Below are 21,200 nucleotides of genomic sequence, written 5' to 3' on the forward strand. Positions count from 1 at the left end.
CGGCATATACAATGCATATGCAGCCTAATGCCATTACAATATGAACAACGCTGTGCACTTTTTAATCTCAAACGATGCGCCCAGGATGGGAAGAAATAAAAATTTTTTTTGCCATAGTAGCCTTTTATAAACGTTTGATGGCAATTGTACATGCTCACAGGCCCCATGCGTTGCTTGCCTGCTAAAAAATGAAAGGTGACGATCTGTGAAGTACATCTATAGTCGGATACAACTCAAGAACACAGCGGCTTTTCCCCGTCAAAGGACCCCCTTCCAGCCAATGGCATCAGCCGATTCTCGTGAGCCTGCTAGCGTGACAAACCAGGTAGCCACCACAATGAAGAGGGGTCTATCCTCGACCATAGAGGGAAGGGATTATCTCCTTTCATCTACCACCCTTGTCGCATCTACCACCATTGTCGCTAGTAGGGTCATAAGAATCGGCAAACGCCATTGGCTGGTAGGGCGTCTGACGGGGTAAAGCTGCTGTGTTGAGTTTTATCCGACTGTAGTGCGTAAAGAAAAGAGAGAACATAGTTGAAATACAGATCTGGCACTTCGTTTCTGTCACATATCCCATGATGCCCTGGTGCTTGGTTGTGAAACTAGAGGATAAATCAGGAACAGTACCAGCGTAACAACAGTGCCCACTGCATTGCTCCTAGGTTTTCTTTTGCATCATAAATGGACTGTAAAGAGGTGGTCCCGACTGTAATACTTTCGGAACATGTCTATGTACTACACCGCCCGAGAAATTGTCACTGGTTTCTTGTCACCGGGAAGTTACTCCTTATGACTGGAGCTGCTCGCTTCCCGACTAAAGCATCACTTTTTGAAAACAGGAGTAAAACTAAGACGAACTAGTGCAGGCTGGGGTGCTAAAATGGCTTTGAGAGTGTTATTTCCGTGTTAGGTTTCATCCTGAGACTTGTGCCGCATGTAGCCAGTGCTGAAGATGCGTACTGTTTCCATTTATGATGGGAAACTTGCGAAAGAAATAGAGCTTTTTTCAGTGCCTCTGTGTGGTTGTACATGATTCGTGGTACTCCAGAGTCAAGAATGCCAAATGAGGCAGTCTGCCCAGGTAATTGAGGCCTCTGTTTGAAGAGAAGCATGAAATGATGCCCTGTGTGGGTAAATGGTGTCTTGAGATTTGGATGTGCCATACTTGAACACGCATGTTTAATGGATGTTCTAGTGAGGATTACGCTGTAGTTTACGCTAAGGATTACGCTGTAGGATTACGCTGTGTGTTCATGCAGTTTTAATTATGAATGATTCTTACCAACTAGCCCGCCAGAAGATTCTTATGAGCTGTAGTAAAGCTGGCACTGTCTTTATTCAGGGGACCTCATCACAGCACGTGCCAAACTGCGCACGCAAAGTCTTCGCACAGTTGCTCAGAAATTGCACATTAAGGTTATGCCACTTTGTTTAAATTGATAGTGCTTTTGCCATTTCATCTCTTCCTTTGTCTACCCTCACTTAATGCTGTGCGAACATGAACATGTTCTGGATCACCCAGTCTTCTGTTCTGAGGTCTTTCCTTATGTCCTTATGGTGTGACTGCTGTTTTGAGCTGGCCTTCGCCTTGCTGCTTGTAACGACTGCCTTGTGTCTCTCTTGTGTCCAGGATGATGTACAAGGATTGGTACTCCAAGTATGAGAAGCTCTCAGACATGGTGGTGCCGTCGTCTTCCCAGTGAGTGACTCTTCTGTCGCACGTGTGTCTAGGCTGTCGAGAGGAAGAGCGCATGTTTAGCTGCATGCATGCCATGCAGGCACATCTTCTGTCTGTCTGCATGAGAATGAACATTGGGCAACACTATAAACACCCTGTGTCGAGTGTAAAGAGTATGTGTATGTACAGACCCAATGAAACTTGTCTAGAACGCTTGAGCAGTGCGCTGGCAAGTGAACGAAGGAAAATCTTATTGTAGCCGTTCTGCTAAGGGTGAAGTGCTTGTGCCTGTGTGGTTCTCACGTCCATTTGACTGTGCTCGAATGCAAGTATTATCAGGGAAAGTCAGTACCTGCTTTAGAATTTCTGTGCACAGTGCAGCTCGAGTGCACTAGACATGTTCGATCAGGTCTGTAGTTCTAGGCGCTCTGGTACATGACTGCTTGGATGACAGACATCACATACTGTGCTTGTAATTTAGCTCCACCTCGGAGCATTTTTTTTTTTCCTGGGACTCGCAGGTTGAAGTGTTGGTTTTAAATGCTTTGCACTCTTCTATGGCAGAGGTAAACGACAGCACAAAGCATGAAGCTTTTTTTTTTTATGCTGGCTGTTTTGCATACTTGCTGAAGTCATCACTGTTGAGGAAATTGGTGGCTTGTTTCTTGTAGGGTTGCAGTTATTTGTAATGCCCCACTTCCTGCACGTGTCTCTTGGACAAGCTGTTCCATCTGTACACAGAATTAAGTAAGGATCAAATTGTGTTCGGAGGAGCTGTCTCTTGCTTGGGCAACTCGTGTAAGGCAGCTGATGAGTTGTACAGTACGGTCCATTGTTAAAGGGAACATACGTTCGCATGGCCTCCGCACTTCGCGAACCCATGTTACCTAGATGCCGCAAGAATGGGCGGCATCAGGCATATTCGCGAAAATACCAGGTGACATGCTTACTGTGCATGCATCTTGTGTCGTCAATTCTCGCACGTTCTGGGCGGCAGCGCTTCGCGAAGCGCGGAAGCCACGCGATCGCACGTTCCCTTTAACAGTGGACCGTACTGTACCTGATGTGAACACTCAAGTTTGATTGTGTGGAATTCAAGTATTCTGACGTTTTCCTTGTCCGATCTATGCAATGTTCGCTGATGTTTCATTGGGTATCCGTAAACTGTATGGATACCCACATTTTATTGCAGTTTATATTTTAGAGTTCTCCATGTGCGATTACTCATCATCAGCTATTGGGCAAAAGTGTGTCAGCATGCGAAAGGAGATTTATGATGTGTTTTATCAGTTTTGGCTTGTGAAACTGTCAGAACTAGTGCGAGCAATGGAAAATCTTTGGATTGGCGCAGAAATTCTACGAGGCACACAGAATTAGTTTCTGCTATGAGCGAAGGACATAAAAATATGCACATTGTGGTTCTCGGATCTGTGGGAGAGAGGCACACTGTTGCCATACATGCCACACTTGATGTCTTGCTAGGAACGGTTCTTTTAGAAGTCAAAACTGTAACCAGTGTGTAGAAAAAGCATGAAAATAGAATTATATGTATGCCATGTATGGGAATTCATCATTGTGTTTCATCATTAGATGTCACATTTCTATTATGTGATTAAAAAAAAGAAAGGCTTAAATTCTTGTGCAGGTATCTCTTTGAACACATCTGTGTTGTTCATTGTAGACAAATTTGGAACTTTCAGTGTCCGGTAGTTTTTATATCCTCCAGCCAAGACAATCCTTGTGGCAGCTGACACGTATTGCTGTAGTTTCAAAGGTGGTTTTGTTGGGCAAATCTGCTTCATCATTGGTGCCCACGTGTTTCACAGCCCGCTTGAGAGACTGATAAAGACTGCTGCTTGTTTACCAGTTTATCTATTTAGTTTTGCTGTCAGAGTGGTGGTTTAGTGCGTCGCAAACCGGCTGCAATGCAGGCTTGTCTATGAGGACAACGACCACGGCCTGTTCACAGTCACCCTCTTCCAGAAGGTGGTGGACGAGTTCAAACATCATTGCCGAGAGAACAAGTGAGTCCTTACGCTTTGGTCCAGACCTCCATCATTAGCTTTATTTTTTTTATGAGCACGATGTCGGGCTCTTTGGCTAATGCCGTTAAAAGCTAGTTGCCATTGTATTTCCACTTAGTGGCAAGTAGTCAAGTGCTTCGAGGAGTGCCATCCTGTCTGGGGTGATGCTAAGCTGCTAAGCTTTTGTGATGACAGTCTGTTGTCCGGAATTGTGACAGGCATGACCAAGCATCAGCTTAGCTGGAAGTGGTGTACCGTGTTATTCTTCCCACCATGGCTGTCTTGCCACTTGTGTGAATGGTAATGCCACGTATCATTGTAGTGTCCATTCGTTCGTGCTCAAGGCCAAAAAAAGGGGTGTTATCATTTTTGTTTGTGACTCGAGAAGCGACCGGACTAATCTCGATTTTTCACAGCCATGAAGAGCGGCATGTACGTGTTTCCAGATTACTCTAGATGATCTCGAGCTGTTATGTTGAAGTTTCCTTGCCGTTTTTAAATTGAGCGATGCCGCGAGCGGCGGCCATTTGTAGTTCGACGATTGACGAGCACTTTTGTTGCTTACGCCGCCGCCAAGTGATTCAGTTCTTTTGCGGGCGCAAGTCAGCCCAAATAAAGAGCTTCGTTTGCGAGATTTGTTGCTGTCTTCCAGACCTCTGGACTGCCGTCACTACAACGTGACAGTAATCCTACTTAGTGCTCTGAGGCAGCTGCCAGGAATGGTGTGCCTTTTGCTTCCATGTCTTTGCTCATCCATAATGTTTTGTCTGCTTGAGGTTTTTGTTAGTGTCACGAGTAATAAAACAGATGACACCACTCTTGAGTGCCGTCAGCAGGCAGTTATCCACAGGGAAGAGGGAATGATACAGAGAATACAGAGCACACTCAACCTGTCTTAGAAAAATATAATCTTTCTAAAATTCAGCAAATTTATAACCAAATACTATTAAAACATTTTTATTTCACTTCTCAAAAACATTGCATGACATTCACTGAAGTAGCAAACTTGGAGCAGTCTGCACCAGCGCGACTAACTCGTCATATAGATGTGTGGAAAAATCTCACTTCCCGTACTAATTATGACGATCAAATGCTTCAGTGTCGCCTACCAAAACTTTTAATTTCACATTGGAGGCATAGAAATTCTCAACCAAACGCCGTCAGAATTCAAGTTGGTCATGAAATGTTACCTCTAATCATTATGTTCTCCACTTGCTGTACATTTTGCACTGCCTTATTATTTTTTTTTTTTTAAAGCAATCACGTCTTTTGATCCTTGTGCTATAGACTTGTTGCTTTCGTTGTAATATACCCATTGTGATCTCTCACCTTGTGAAAGTGGTCCAGAAAGTGTGTGCATGCCTTCCGCTGCTGTTGCTCGTACGGGAGTCGAGGGTTCCCCAAGCAGCTTGCATGCAGCTTTTACCTCGGTTTCCTCCATCCGTGAGAATGGGAAATAAAGAATGAAATGAAATGGTATGCTGCAAACACAGAGAGTGCTTGGCTTTGTTCGACCTAGCGGAGCAGTTGCATTGGCGAATGGCGAAGTTGGTGCTTCTCTCTGTATCTTACTCAGTGGCGTATGAATTCGTTTGGGCCTCTAACCGTCACAAATTGCAACGAGGTCATCCGGATGCCTGCCATAGCTGGGTGGAGCACACAACCTTAATGTCGCTAATCCCGTACGCAGGTTTGTGGTGCGGGATTTCGTGTACGACGAGAATGCGCTGCTGGCCGGCAAGAACGAGATTGCCAAGCTGGAGAGCGACAAGAAGAAGCAATATGCAAGTGACCTCCTCCTTTTTATTAAACTTGTCCTCTTTGTGCCCTCGCAGGCTTGGTCATGACTAGGGCCCCCTAGGTTTATGCAATTCCATGAAAAAACTCAGTTTGAGTGTTGTCCATGGAACCGTGTATTAGCAGCTGCATTCTCACTTTTTGGTGTTGCAAACATCATTAGCGAACTTTCGTGCTGGTGTCTTGAGCTGGAGATATGTGAACTGTAGTTTCATCATCATCATCATCAGCCTGACTATGCCCACTGGGTGCAGTCTCTCCAATTAACCCTGTCCTTTGCCAGTTGCACAACCTACGGCCGAGCTATGTCATGTTGGCAAAGTTGAAAGGCTTTAAATTTCGATACAGTGACAGCTGTAGGTGCCGTAGCTTTTGTTTAGTGCAATGTTCACATCTGCTGGAAACTGTCACATCATCATCAGCCTGACTACGCCCACTGCAGGGCAAAGGCCTCTCCCATGTCTCCCCAATCAACCCTGTCCTTTGCCAGTTGTGGCCATCCTATCCCCGCAGACTTCTTAATCTCATCCGCCCACCTAACTTTCTGCCGCCCCCTGCTACGCGTGCCTTCTCTTGGAACCCACTCCGTTACCCTTGAGGACCAGCGGTTGTCTTGCCTTTGCATTACATGTCCTGCCCAAGCCCATTTCTTCCTCTTGTTTTCAGTTAGGATGTCACTTGTAAGAGATCGAAAGCGAGCGGAATGGGTGAGGGAAGTGGAGTTTATCCCACAATAACTGAGCAACCTCCCATCTGCACCAGGAGATTATTCTTGCTATATAGCGGCACTGAGGCCTAGCACAGCACCTTGGTAGACGGCATCTTTAACTGTATACAGAAGGGAGCAGTTCTTTATGTGAGTGACTGTTGTCTGCAGCTTTAAGAAAGAATCCCGAACTCCTGATTTGGTCCCGTCGACAGTGTTGTATGCAAGGGTGCCCGAGGGTGGTGGTGCCTTTGTCTGTCCCTTTCCAGGGGCTGTTGGTACGCTGGCTGAAAGTGAACTTCAGCGAAGCCTTCACAGCCTGGGTGCACGTCAAGGCCCTGAGGCTTTTCGTTGAGTCCGTGCTGAGGTGAGTGCCACACCACGCTGTTGCTACCACTGCCTGGTCCTAAGGGGGGTTCAGATAACGGTGCAAAAGAGTGTTTTCACTGAGGGGTCAACGAAGATGATGCCGCCAAGTCTGGGAGCCTTTTATGTGCCCTTGGACAAAGGACTGAAGGAATGATTAGTTCTTTTTTTTCCCAGACGCAATAACCCTCTGGAATGCCTGACCAAATGACATGGCATTGGTTTTTGGGGAAAGGAAATGGTGCAGTATGTGAGACAGATACTGCGTCATTTCCCCAGAAACCAATTTACCAGTTTATTTATTGTGCAGCAGCTGCAAATAATTTTGTGCCAGACTAGCCAGTCATTTCCAGAACACATAGACATTGTGATGATCTCAGTCTTAAACTACTCATTGATTTTGAATTGACTACCACACGCTCATTTTATTGTTTCATTGCTCTGTCGTTTATATTTGTTGTTTTATTATGCGTGGATTTACGCCACTTGTAGCCGCCTCATGTGATTCCATCGGACCTTTAAGGACGAACAAATGGTATGGAATAGAGTAAAATCACTAACAGTTGTGCAGATTTAGTGCTGCCATTTCCTTGTGGCCTGTACAGGAATGCAGGAGAGAGGGCTGAAAAACACAACCAAAACCTTTTGAGTAGACAATTTCTTTTATGCAGCGGAGTGCAGGCGTCAGTGAGCACCAACGTGGCTTTCATGAGAACAAAATAAAGAACCGCATGTATTCAAGTCCAGGTACAGATATATCCTTGCCTTCAGACTTTGAACACGCAGGCATTGCAGTGCAAAAGCAGGCATGTTGGTATTAGTCTATAGAACTACGTACTCTGTAGCTCTCTGCAGGGATGCCCGATTGTCTTTTTCCTATGTAGCCTTTTAGACTGGTCTACAGTGCAGTCAAGACAGAAGTAGGTTTTGTTTTATGGCGGTGCTTACATCGCTGTTTCCGCTTTTCCCGTGACGGAGCTTTTTCCCTTTGCTCATCTGATTTCATTCTGACGTATGATGGTGGATGGCCGTGTCAAGATGGAGGGGGATACGGGTTTCTCACAGATATGACATGCATGTGTCGTCTACATTGGCAGATGTTGTATAGATCTGTTTTGTCTGAGGTAGTCAGTAGTGTGCAGGCTTAGACTGGCACTTCATGCTTACCTCGTGTCGCCACAGCCAGCTTCTAGTGTTAACTGATTCGGCCTAAGCATGTCGTTTGCTTCATAGCTAGGTAGATTCTTGATGCCAGGTTCAAGAAGGCAGCTTTAGGAAGAAAACGTGTCACGAGTTTATTGCAAAGCTAGGACACCCTCAACAATATAGGCAGTTTGGCCGTCAGTAGTGTCCGCCTTTTTGTTACGCAAAGCTTTGTTTGCATGTAAAACTGCTCAGTAGGAAGTATCATTGCCTTTCGGTGGATCTGTGGGTTATGACTGAAGCGCATTTTGGCAAAAGTTTGCCGACTCTGGCAGCAGTTCTGGGTGCGCACAGTGCCCACACCCCAGTGTCTTGTGGTGGCAGGTACGGCCTGCCGGTGAACTTCCAGGGCATGCTGCTGCAGCCGCAGAAGAAGACGGCCAAGCGGCTGCGGGAGGTGCTGAACCAGCTGTACAGCCACCTGGACACCAGCATCGCCCAGGGACCCGTGGACGTGAGTGGGCATGTCGGGCTGAGTAACGTCAAAAGTGCACCGCATCTGCAGCGTGGTGCAGGGTTCACTCCTTTTTAGGTGTAGACAGGGCGTGACTAAGTTCTGTGGCGTGTGTTGTGGGATTTTTAAAATTGGGTAAGGGATGTGTGTGTCTACTCTCCGCTCATCTGCGGCCGACAGGCAAGCCATGCTCTTGGGAACAAAGGAATATGATGATGTGCTGGCACCATCAGCATGTACTGCTACTGAAACAATAGTGCCAGCCTGCAGCAGATTGAGGAGATGTTCCTTGGACAGGCTGCGCATTCAACCCGCCCACTTAAGTTATGGACGAATGTTCGCATGGGCTAGGGCTGGGTGACACTGATGCTCCGAGGCTGGACAGAGCGAGCTCGTGAGATCCGTTCCTGCGAGGCTACATTTCGCTGGTGGAGAGCAAAGCTGTGTACAGTCATCCACATGCTGGGCATCATTATTTTTTTGTTTTTATTTTATCCACACTACTTAATGTTGGTGCAGTTCCATCGCCACTGCATCCCGGGCGTGAACGATTGAAGGTGCAAAAAATGACAGTGGCTTAACTCCGTTACACTGATGATCGAGCGATAGCTTTTTTCTTGCTTTGCTATGATTTTGCCATTTCTTATATTTTGCCTTGACTTGTTGTTTGCAGCTGCTATATGTACTCGGGTTAAGTACACCGTTGCAAGTTTTAACTATTTTGCCCGGGTAAAATTTGGAGGTCACCATCGTATTGCCCATAGTCAAATTAGCCTGGATATCAATTTTGGTCCAAATCGACGAGGGTCAAATTGGAGACACCATCGCATTGGTCATAGTAGAAGTGTGCTTCGGCATCTTGCTTAAAGGTGCACTGAAGAGGATTCTGAACATGTCTTTTTGCCGCGGGAACTCGATCCAAATGTTCCTAGCATTCTTAGAAACAGTGACTTATTCCCCTGTGTGGCCGATTTCCCCAATTAAAACGAATTAACGTCCGGCTCCCGCCTTTCTTTTTGAATTCTGCCTCGTACGGTGGGCGGAGTCGACCAACGCGTGGAGCGCCTTTCACCCAGTCCCGTGGAGGCTTTGCTTTCGCTTTATTTTGTTTTTTAGGTTTCCATGAATAAATAGTTTCATTCGCAGATAATATATCCGCAAAATAAGCCCGAAGAAATAAAAATACGCGCGGACTATTTGCTACTACGGACTAGTACGTATTACTCCGCCGATGGCAGAGCGGCAAGCCGCCACGGGACTGGGTGAAAGGCGCTCCACGCGTTGGTCGACTCCGCCCACCGTACGAGGCAGAATTAAAAAAAAAAAAGGCAGGAGCCGGACGTTAATTCGATTTAATTGGGGAAATCGGCCACACAGGGCAGTAAATCGCAGTTTCTAAGAAAGCTCGGAACGTGTAGATCGAGTTCCTGCGGCAAAAAGACAAGTTCAGATTCCTCTTCAGTGCACCTTTAAGGCTTAAGTCCACTAGGTCCGAAGGTCATTTCAATGTCAGATGAACAACCGAACTGAAACTCAAGATTCACAGTTAGTAGAGCTATTGTTCAAAAGTTCAACAGTGCCGCACCGCAGAGATGTGGTTGCGTGAGCAAGCTCCGAGGCATTTGTTTCAGTCATCTGCTTTTTTTCTTGGCACTTGCAGCTTAAGAGACACAATTTATAGGCTCCAGTAGATGAGGGTCATGTAGGATTAAAGCGGCCACCGTGAAAACAGTGCTAAAAGACCGTGCGTGCTGCAGCTTTGCCTACTCCATACATGTGCCCCTCCTCGATGCTGCCACCTCTCGTAGACAGCTGCTCAGGTAGATGGAGAGCCATCGCGGGGCGTTCAGGACGTTGTGCACACACAGGGCAATCACGAGAGCCTTGGAGATTCTAGAGAAGCAAGTTCCGCTTACAAGAAACAAGAAGCAGTGCACAACGGTGTGCAATTTTTTCATGCGCTTTGTTTGGCCGATACATTTCTCTCAGCTGGCACGGCCATTTTTCGCGGTCACGCGAAAAACTTCCAACGTAAATTGCACGAAAGTGGGATTCTGATGTAACTGCTGCTTGTGCAGTTGAGCAAAGACCTAGCAAACCTTCCGATCTGAAGTGGGCTGCATGTTATTTTGGCACTGAATGTATGTGTACAGCCTGAAGCTCATATATGCGCTGTGGTGCTGACACACCCAGTTACCCATTTCGGTTCCTGTCTGGGCTATGCTACGCGACTCATATTTTTCTGCAACCTTTGCCCCCAGATTGTAGCTGTGCAGAGAGTTAGGCTAGTTGGCTCTTGCTACAGCTGTGAGGGAACTCTAAGATTCAAGCTGTGTTAAGTCTTTGCAAGCAGCTGAAAGCTGAATGAGAAAGGAATTTGTCACACGAGAAACACATCCAGACAAATATATTCTGCATGGTTTAAGGAATGAGCAGCTTATTATTTGCAGTGAAACAGTGACAATTTATTTGTCCGTGAAATCTGCAGCAATGGCCACAGCCAATGAGCTTCAATATGTACTATCGGGGACAAAACTCGTATTCTCCATGCGGCGGGAGCCGGAGCAACGGAAAATTGCATTGCAGCACCACCTACAGGCGGCATCTGGAATCGAGACAGCCAATGCGTGACCTTTATTATCAGCAGGCATGTCTCGATCCCAGCTGCCGCCTGTAGATGGCGTTACAACACAGTTTTTCGTTGCTCCGGCTCCCGCCGTGTGGAGTGTACCACTTTTATCCCTGATAGTACATACTGAAGCTCTCATGAGAAGTAGCACAGAAACATAAGATATACCAGAGTTTACCAGACAGTTGTGTTGATCGTGGGACAAAAGGCCACTGGTGAGGTACAGTAATCTTTCTTAAATGTGATGAGTTCTCACCGAGAACATCTTCGAATTGAAGCGAGTGCAGTAGTAGGCAGATTAGGGGAGGGATAGGCAAACACCCAAACAGTGTTCGGTGTGATCGTCCGTGCGCAGGACATTCCCGGTCTGAACCTGGGCCAGCAGGAGTACTACCCATACGTCTACTTCAAGATCAGCATCGACATGGCCGACACGCACGTGCGGATCTGAGGGGGGGGGGCCACGCCTGCTGCTGTTGCTTCCGTGCAAGCCTCCTGCGGGGCCGTACATTCCAGATATTTTATTGTCTCTAGCAGTGTACAGATTAGCGTTGTCGTCGTCACTTCTTTGGTGTCACGCAATAACCAAAAAAATATATAAATGTATAAACAATAAACGAGGGGGCAAGCCTCCTCCGCAAGAAAAGCAGCCGGTGCCTCACTTCATGACGGACTTGGTGACCTGGTCCTGCAAATGGCAAAGCAGAAACGCTGTCAACAACAGAGTGGCTCGTTCACAACACACACGGAGAGCACTGGAAAGAATGCACTTCTGAGCCAAACTGCGGAAGACTTGCACGCCAGATATCATCTTACTGATCAATGCGAGAATCATACCCTGATCATTTAGCACTACAAGCAAGCTTATGCAATGGACCAACCTTTGTAAGATCTTTTTCACACCCTTTTGAACCTGCCATGAACAGCCACTACTGGCTACTTGCACAAAGACATGACGCAGTAGAAGCACATCAGAATTCTTTCCTTATCGTGCTGTAGGACATTGGTTGTATATGTCTGACGTTTTAAACCTGCCGCCAAATATTCAAGTCTGCACTCCTGAACAAGCTGCGCCATCTAGTTAGCTTCTATAACACCAACTTTTAAGTCTCTGTTTTGTTTTTTTGTCTTCTAACCCAAGGAGGTGCTGTAAAAAATGAAACTTTGACCGGACGTAGTCCGCTGGTTGGTGATCATGGCATCTGTTTCACTGAGCACTTTAGTTGGTTCTGATGCAGTCCCTTTTTTTTGTTTGTTCTTAAAGCAGCAGTGGTGAGTTAGACAACAATGTGGAACGATCTGATTTCATTTCTGATAGCGAGACCTGGTCTCAGAGGCCCAGGACATTATCGTGTGTTCACATGCGTTTCGTTTTACCGTTCACATTGTATTGTATGTAGTGCAGTTGATTTGTAATTTATGAGATTGGTTTTATTTGGTGCTTTAGAATCTTTGCAACATACTGCCAAGATATTTTAAAAATGCGCCAGCAGAATTTTGATCATGATGATGTCATGGATGGCCACACCCCCTTTCCACCCATAGAACTCATTTGCTACCAATTAAAAAAAAAAAGGAACCGCACACACTGCTATAAAAAAATAACAGAACTCAGAACAAGTGTACTGTGCAGCACATTCCCAATCTCCACAGCATGTCCTCATGTGGTTGCCAACTTTCCCTAGTGGCACAGCAGTTGTATTTCCAAACTTAGAAAGGCCACGAAAAGTGAGGTGTGTTACGTGCTGAAAATGACAAGAATGGTAGCTAAGAACATGTGCAACGGTTGGTATATTTCAGTTTTTTTATAATCAACTTCTGGCCCAGTGCAGCGGCTTATTTTTGTTTTGCTTGTATTTTTTTTGTGTTACCAGCATATTTACCAACAATTTTTCGAAAATTTTTGCACACACAAATGGCGCTTTTTTTTCATTCAGAAGTATAGCTGATAAGCTACAGATTGCTGCCTTACAATGAGCAGCGAATTTGGCACTTCTTGAGGAAATAATGTTCAATTTAAAACACTCAAAATCGGTCATTTTTTTTGTGGTCAGGAAAGAATTGATGAACCTGATGTTAATGGACTGGAGTGTCAGGTTGCCTAAACTAAGTTTGAATTAATGAGATTGTGCTGCACATACACTTAAAGCGCCCCGCCGCGGTGGCTCAGTGGTTATGGCGCTCGGCTGCTGGCCCGAAAGACTCTGGTTTCGATCCCGGCCGCAGCGGTCGCATTTCGATGGAGGCTAGAGGACTGTGTACTGTGTGACGTCAGTGCACGTTAAGGAACCACCGGTGGTCGAAATTTCCAGAGCCCTTCACTACAGCGTCCCTCATAGCCCAAGTTGCTTTGGGACGTTGACACTCTCATAAACCCATAAACTTACACGAGCGTGCCCTGCTTGGTTCATGTGACCGAGGTGGTCTTGGCCCATTTGCCATCCCTGTGTGCATAGTTTCATCAGGTGTCCCTATGACTGTCACTTTTATGTCCCATATTCTCTAGAGCCCTTGCTGACATGTTCTCGGATATAAATTTTTTCTCCATTTTTTTCCCCCTTTTTTGAAGTGTTCCTCAACGCTGAATATTTCATGGCAAAGCCGGAAGCCGTAAGTCCAGGGCCTCAATCAAAACAGGATTCCTTATTCTAAAGCTGCAGTGAATACCGAGCATTCAGCCTGCGAAGTTTTGACTTGTGGTCACTGCTTTCACGAACCTCCAATGGTTCAACTATCAGTGGAGAGTTGTTACCAATGTTGGCCACCACAGCGTTTGTTCATCATCATCATCAGCCTGACTACGCGCACTGCAGGGCAAAGGCCTCTCCCGTTTCTCTCCAATCAACCCTGCCCTTCGCCAGTTAATGATGATGTCCTCAGGTTTAATGGCACACACCCACGGCGGGGGATTGGCCAGGGTGCATAGCGGATACAAATGCACTCATGTACAGGGAATGGAGTATTTTGATAATTTTGGGACGCAAAGCTAGAATTTGTACAAAACAAAAAATACGGAGAAGGAAAAGTAGTGAATTCACGTTCTAGCCGAGGAATCTACCAGATGAAATTATATAATTGTGAATATAATCGCACACTGGTTTCAGGGCATATCCCTTGGCGCTTGCGCCGAAGGATAAGAGAATCGGAATAGACAGAGGAAGCCCAAGCCGAGCGAGGGGGATCTCCAAGTAAATTCTACGGAGAGCAGCGAGCCGCCGGCAGGAGAGGAAAAAGTGTTCTATAGACTCAATTTCGCCACAAGACTCACAAAGGTTGGATGTCGAAAACCCCGCTCGGCATAAATAAAGATTTAGCCGCGCTATTTGCGGCCACAGCATCCCCTCAAACTTAATCTCGTCCGCCCACCTAACTTTCTGCCGCCCCCTGCTACGCTTGCCTTCTCTGGGAATCCACTCTGTTGCCCTTTGGTAGCGTCTGTTGCCACAGGCCTAATGCATGCCCCAGCCAACCATTCTGGCAGCATTACCGCGCATGCACACGCATGGCACTAGTGGGCATGCGTGTCCTTACCTGGGCCTCCTTCAGGTGGGAGCTCCAGTCGACGGTGGCGATCTTGGGCAGTACGGCACGGAGAATGCGCTCAGCTATGCTGCTGTTGTGGCGCATGGTCTCCATCACCTGCTCCACGTCCACCTGCGGTCGAGAGTGCGATATCATCATCATCATCAGCCTGACTACGCCCACTGCAGGGCAAAGGCTTCTCCCATGTCTCTCCAACTGACCCTGTCCTTTGTAAATTGTGGCCACCGTTCTAAAGAAACACTCAAGAATATGAGAAGAGATTCACTGTAGTGCTACAACCAAAACCGCATCTTGGCCGTCGGTCAACGATTACTGCATTACAGAACAATGTGCATTCTGATTCATTAAGATCTTGTGTTCAAAATGATGAAAGGCATGCATGATGAAGTCTACGGAGCAAACGTGAGGGTGGTGTTTTGCAGATCACTGAGAGTCTTAAGTCATCTCTTTGTGCATAGCGTCACTGATCTGTGAAAGCATCTCATTTCATTTCTCATTCCATATTGTATTCTGAGAAAAAATAACATTTTCATGAGCGAGAGAGAGAGAGACAATTATTTCTGCAATCAAATTCGAGGAGGTTTTTAACTCCAAGGCTAAGAGTCGGCCAGAATCCTTTGGGACCTGGTGGCTGCCTGGGCTCTGAAAAAAAAAGTTAACTGAATGATTGGCTCGGTGATGAATTCCTAAAACAAAAATTGCTTTTGAGGTTGTCGGGAACGCTACGGTAAAGAGGTACCGATTAGTTTTTACAGGTGGGGTGCTTTGCTGTGCTTTGAAACTTCAGCACACAGGTTGCCATTCAATCTAATCGCTGCTGCTGAAATGCACTTGCCATTTCCTGTAGTTGAACCTCATCGCTCTCATCACTGATGTCATCGCTGTCTGCCGTCGGCTACTGTCCCCCCACCTTCACCCAGTGCTCAAGAAGCCTCGAGGGCATCACAGCTTGAATCGGTGGTTGCGCTGCTATGTTTAGTGCTAGCACAAAAAACGTGGCATGCTCTACCAAGAACCTTGTCAGATGCTCAAAAACCTCTTTTGAGTTTCCTTTCAACATGAGGACAGCATGTAGTGAAAATAGAAGCCATAAGAGACTTGCACGTCCTGTTCCCGACACCCACTATTCTGTCAGTCCAAAGGTCACACGTTCTGGTTACTGAATTGTTTGAACTTGCCAGTGCTTTGTGACATGGACAGGACTCATAACCAAACAAAAGAGCTAACAGCCTCTTGCACATGCACACATAAAAAGGCATAAACGCAGAAGACAGAAGGTCATGTCGCAACTAAAAGCAGCTAAGGTGTATAATAGACAGACATGCAAGAAAATTACAACGAAGAAATTAGAAAAGCCAAGCAGAAATAAAGATAACAACCAGTGTAGCATGGTAAAAGCACTACTCTGCACTGCACTGCACTAAGCACTGTGATTAGCCAAATGCAAGTTACTTTTCAAAAACCATGTCCCAGGAACCAACACGAAATAAACTAGTGGAAGAATAGTCCATGCAATTTCATCACCAATCATTGAAGTATAAGAGATTTACTCTGTCTGTTCTATGCCTCCCACAGTGGCTATTTCTGCTATTTAATGGAATGAAGGCTGATATCCTAAAAAAAGAAAGGGCTTTGACTCTTTGTTTATTTATTTATTTATTACCTCAAAGGCCCCGTTGTGGGGCATTACATGAGGGATGGGCGGATTACATGCAGATTATATAAAGATTACAGAGTTTGACAGTTTCCTCAAAGCAGCCGTGAGTAAATGGCCTCTGTTTCGAAAGACTTGTCTTTTGTATGGGTAAAAAAAGAGCGTAAAAAGACAAACTGACAAAGAAAGAACACAAAGACGAGCACTACCTACATGTCCACATGTCCTAATGACGTTTTAGTCATACTGTGACCTTCTAACCACCAGTTTTCCAATGTTTTAGCACTTGCCCTCGTGTTCTTTTTCATCCGTTTGTCTTTTTGTGTGCTTTTCCAACCATGCATTACCGTATTTATTCGAATCTAGGCCGATAGTTTTTTCAAAAAAACGAGATGTAGAACTCTTATGTCGGCTTAGATTCGAGGATTTTGTTTCGAGGTTTCGTATTCGTAAAATACGAATAAATGTAGCACGCAGGTGGCGCCCCCACAAAACGCCAACGAAAGACAGCACTGTAGCCGTTGCTATCCGTAGCCGTTGCTATCCGTAGCCGATACTGATCAAAGCACACATGAGCACTGGCTGCCATTTTGGCCTTGTTCTGTTCTCGTGCGGTGGCGTGAGCACATTTGCAGCAGTGAAGTTTTCGTGCGTGGTTTTTATCACCAACACCATGGCACCAAACAGGCGGTGCCATTATAGTGCCGCCTTGAAGCGGAAAGTTATACTCACTGCAGAGCAGTCGTCAAATCTTCAAGCCGGGCGGGACTTTGGCGGCTGATCCCGGGCTGGCGTTGCATATGTCTCCTCGCCCAAACGCCAGCCTGGGATCAGCCTGAGCGGGTTCCTGGCAATAAATGTCGTTTGCGTGCTGTACCTCTTGTTCGCAGTTGTTTTTTCGGCCGGCCTACAATCGAGGTAAGTTTTTTTTTTTTTTTCTGTGGCCTTCAACTTTCGGGTCTCGGCTTAGAATCGTGGCCGGCCTAGATTCGAGTAAATACGGTACTATAACCAACTTGCCCAACTTTCTGCCCTTCTGTGTCCTGTGTGTTCAGTACCGTTGTGTTAAATGCAAGCGATGACTAGCAAAAAGAACTAAATCATTTCTGCGGCACTGGAATACTCACCCTTGAAAGGCCTACACACATACACACGACACTCCCACAGGAGAAGACCCCAAGTGTGTCTCCCGAAAAAATATATTCTTTCATGTAGATAGGTACTATCGGGAACAGAAGTGGTATACTCCACGCGGCGGGAGCCGGAGCAACGGAAAACTGTGTTGCAACGCCATCTACAGGTGGCACCTGGGATCGAGGCAGCCAATGCGTGACCTTTATTATCAGCAGGCATGTCTCAATTCCAGATGCTGCCTGTAGATGGCGTTGGCTGTCTCGATCCCAGATGCCGCCTGTAGATGGTGTTGCAATGCAGTTTTCCATTGCTCCGGCTCCCACTGTGTGGAGTATACCACATTTGTCCTCTATAGCACCTCCCAGAGCACTTTTAACAGTTGGTCAACGTCTGTATTGCCAGTGCTCTAGTCAGTACCGGAATCGAACTGGATGCACGCCCTGTTTTCAGCACACAGCCAGATGTTTCAGTGCTGGCCAGAAGAACAGAAAACCGAGCAGGACTGCACTCACATGCTGAACGTCCAGCCGCCAGCAGTCGTAGTCGGTCACCAAGGCAATGGCAGCGTACAGCAGGCCAGCCTCCTTGGCAAGGATCACCTGCATAACACATGCTGGGTTAGCCTTTGTCACGGTGCTTAGATTCATGTACAAACTTTTTTACAAATTTTTTTTACAAAAAAAAAAAGGGACGGAGGGAGGGAGAGCGGTACTTAGAATTGCAAAAAAAAATAAAAAATACGGTAAACGTAAGAGTACTGGGATTAGGTAACACTGAACAGACTTCTTTCAAGGTTTTTGTCAGCAAGGCTTTTGCAAGAACCATACTGACGGGGCACCTAAACATTTCATGCTTACGAAATATACAGCACACATTAAATAGTGGCTATGCATTTTTTTTTTTGCGATTTTTGGCACAATCCCTTACGTGAGCGCAGCATTTTTCGGCCCAGTTTTCAAAGCACATGGGTAAGAACACTTCAGACACGCCGCATAATTGTGTGATATCTGAGGTTTGGTTCTACATGTGCTACTAGAAGTGTGATAGAACTTTTCACTAGAGTTGCTTTTGCCACTAGTAAGAGCAACTATCCTCAGTGCCATTCGTGGCTTTCTGTACTTTGTAACTCTAAATCCTTGAACAGTAAAAAATGCCTCTAGGATTATGCTTTCCCATCCCTGTGTTTGGCCAGTGCGGCTGTTTGTGCTTTTGCCATCTGTGCAAAACGACGACACTGCTCATACCACAATTTAGCCACTAACAGCTTCGCTGTAATATCCACGGACAAAGTACGCCAGCCATCGAAAATCCATGAGCAAATCACTTAGTCATGGCTGCTAGCTGCTCGTCACTGTACGCTCTGCACACAAGCATTTCTTTTTCTGAATTCTGGCCTGCCGAGTTTGGGGAAGCACATAAGTACAGCCCGTGACTGAGGGCACGCAGTAAAATAGGAGTAAATGAGAACCCGGAAAAAGCCTACACCTTGTTCCAGTGACAGACGTCACAAGGTCGTTGACACTGAGCACAGCGCACTGAAGTGACAGCTTTAGAGTCCTAGCACATACAAGACACACATGGAAATGTTAACGTATTTCAAGGATGCTTTCCTTCAGCATACACTCATGGCCTTTGCAATGCCACAAAGCCTGTCTCCCGACGCCCCGCGAACACTTAATGTTCACACACCCACTTAGGTGACTCGCATGGCGGTGACTCCTTTCCCAGAGCTGAGGTAGTGACCAAAAAGCTTGCTCCGTACAATCATCACCGAAGAAAGTGATGCGTCAGCACCAAAATGTTGGTTCTCTCGTCACGAGACCTTATTTGGAGTATTGTGTTCTTTTCTTTCCGATTTGCCTCCCGACCAGGCAGATCTCTGCTGACATTTTCACACTCCGAACAATGCCGAGTTAACGAGAACACGCACAGGGTGACAGAGATAGCCCAGAAAAAGCAGGACAGCCAAGTGCAAACACTGGTGGGGTGGATACCTCAGGCACCGTGGTCATGTTGATGACATGGCTGTGCCAGGAGCGGAAGATCAGGCTCTCAGCACGGGTCGAAAAGCGCGGGCCCTCGATGGTCACCACTGTGCCCGTCTCGTGGTGCGGAATTTTCAGCTGCCGCACAGCCTCGATCAAAACCTGTGACAGGAGATGCAAACAAAGGTAACCTGATGACACCCACTTTTCCAACCTTTAAAAATATATATATATATACATTCCAGACTATTCGCCATCCTGCTAAGTGAACTGGCAGCACTTAAAGGCTGAGTTGTTGAACAATTACCATTCTTTCTAGGGAGCATAAAGTCTGGCAGTTTTGCAATCACCCCATTGACACAGCAAACGATGAGATTAGTCTCATGCGAACTAGCTCTCCCAAAAACGCACTCACCTTGTAATACGACAGCTACTCCAACTGCGGGAACGCATTTCATGCAAGATTCGATGGGTAGATGACCCAAAGGAAAAAAGAAACTCTTAAGCAAATCTCGGTGGATCATTTGGATGCATTAGCATTTTCTCGTGCAGCTGATTCTGTTGCAGCTAAGCCATATACTATATGCAGAATTGGTCATTTTCTACTTTAGTATATTCTTAGATCACTGGCAGTCCTCACACCACTTCTGGTGCAGTAGTGAAGAGGTTAAGCAATGCACCACTGCCCCCTGCAGGTGGATGTTTCAAACGCAGCCACCGTGAGAGACTGGTTCCTCCTCCTGAGCAACCTCTCGCGACCAATCATTAATTTAACTGCCACATGCCACGATGCGCATTTTTCTCACAACCTGGTGGCCAGGTTCGCACAAGGTTAACACCACCTACGCATGACAGCAGTTGTCACTTTCACTTGCACAGACCATTCTAATGCTCATCATTATCATCATCAGCCTGACTACGCCCGCTGCAGGGCAAAGGCCTCACCCATGTCTCTCCAATCTACCCTGTCCTTCGCCAGTTGCGGCCACCGTATCCCTGCAAACTTCTTAATCTCATCCACCCACCTAACTTTCTGCCGCACCTGCTACGCTTGCCTTCTCTTGGAATCCACTCCGTTACCCTTAAGGACCAGCGGTTATCTTGCCTTCGCATTACATGCCCTGCCCAAGCCCATTTCTTCCTCTTGATTTCGACTAGGATGTCATTAACCCCCCTTGTTCCCTCACCCACTCCGCCCACTTCTGATCTCTTAACATTACACCTATCATTGTTCTTTCCATAGCTCGCTGCGTTGTCCTTAACTTAAGCCGCACCCTCTTTGTTAGCCTCCACATTTCTGCCCCATAGGTGAGTACCAGTAAGGTACAGCGGTTGTAGACTTTTCTCTTGAGGGATATTGGCAAACTGCCATTCATGATAAGAGAACCTGCCATATGTGCTCCACCCCATTCTTATCCTTCTAGTTATTTCCCTCTCATGATCCGGATCAGCTGTCACTACGTGCCCTAAATAGACATATTCCCCTACTACTTCCAGCACCTCACCACCAATTGCGAACTGCTGTTCTCTTGCTAGACTGTTGACTATGACTAATGCTAAAGCATTAATAAAAATCAAACTGCCCTGCCCACACCTCCTATGGCACAATGGGCTATTTCATGCAACAGTGGGTAATCTCCTGCTATAAGTCATTAGAGGTGCATATTTTAGCCAGCCGTCGCCTATTTCCAGCCCACTCCGAAGCAATGCTCGCCACCTACTAGCATACACAGCTACTGTACACACCATGGAGATGGGCTCTGCTTAGACTTTCTGTCTGGCGACTGTCACGAGAAGAAGCTTCCTGTTTCTTGAAAATTTAAAAACACAACAGTTGCTGGAGAGAAAGTTTGATGCTGCCTGTCCCTCTTTTCGCATACTGCAGTTCGGAAAAGGTGGTCAGTAATGATAGAGGAGTTAGAGGTAATCGTTATTTATTCTGCCATGAGTAAGTTGACTTTAAGAGTAGTATGCTTAACCATTAGAGGTTGAGGCTGAGGGTTGAGACTGGTGAACAAGGAGCC

The 21,200-nt window shown here is 46.4% G+C and overlaps 2 protein-coding genes across 3 annotated transcripts in view; one reads left to right on the forward strand and one right to left on the reverse strand.

Moving 5' to 3' along the window:
* Vha44 (V-type proton ATPase subunit Vha44) overlaps positions 1-11,509 on the forward strand; it is a 26,253-nt gene extending 14,744 nt beyond the window's left edge. For both annotated transcript variants that reach the window (XM_089553843.1, XM_089553846.1), the window contains exons 8-13: positions 1,634-1,702; positions 3,613-3,705; positions 5,396-5,489; positions 6,478-6,575; positions 8,102-8,231; positions 11,216-11,509. In XM_089553843.1, the coding sequence (XP_089409969.1) occupies positions 1,634-1,702; positions 3,613-3,705; positions 5,396-5,489; positions 6,478-6,575; positions 8,102-8,231; positions 11,216-11,311 (580 nt within the window). In that variant the 3' untranslated portion in view covers positions 11,312-11,509. The remainder of the gene's footprint in view (positions 1-1,633; positions 1,703-3,612; positions 3,706-5,395; positions 5,490-6,477; positions 6,576-8,101; positions 8,232-11,215) is intronic.
* The window catches only part of Mtap (Methylthioadenosine phosphorylase), a 16,711-nt gene continuing 6,877 nt past the window's right edge, over positions 11,367-21,200 (reverse strand). Inside the window, exons 6-9 of the mRNA XM_089553856.1 lie at positions 19,186-19,338; positions 17,704-17,790; positions 14,392-14,514; positions 11,367-11,548 (exon numbers count right to left, since the gene is read on the reverse strand). Of these exons, the coding sequence (XP_089409982.1) occupies positions 11,519-11,548; positions 14,392-14,514; positions 17,704-17,790; positions 19,186-19,338 (393 nt within the window). The 3' untranslated portion in view covers positions 11,367-11,518. The remainder of the gene's footprint in view (positions 11,549-14,391; positions 14,515-17,703; positions 17,791-19,185; positions 19,339-21,200) is intronic.

The sequence above is a fragment of the Amblyomma mixtum genome, chromosome 1 (assembly GCF_055824585.1).
Source record: "Amblyomma mixtum isolate Tamu chromosome 1, ASM5582458v1, whole genome shotgun sequence".
NCBI lineage: Eukaryota > Metazoa > Arthropoda > Arachnida > Ixodida > Ixodidae > Amblyomma > Amblyomma mixtum.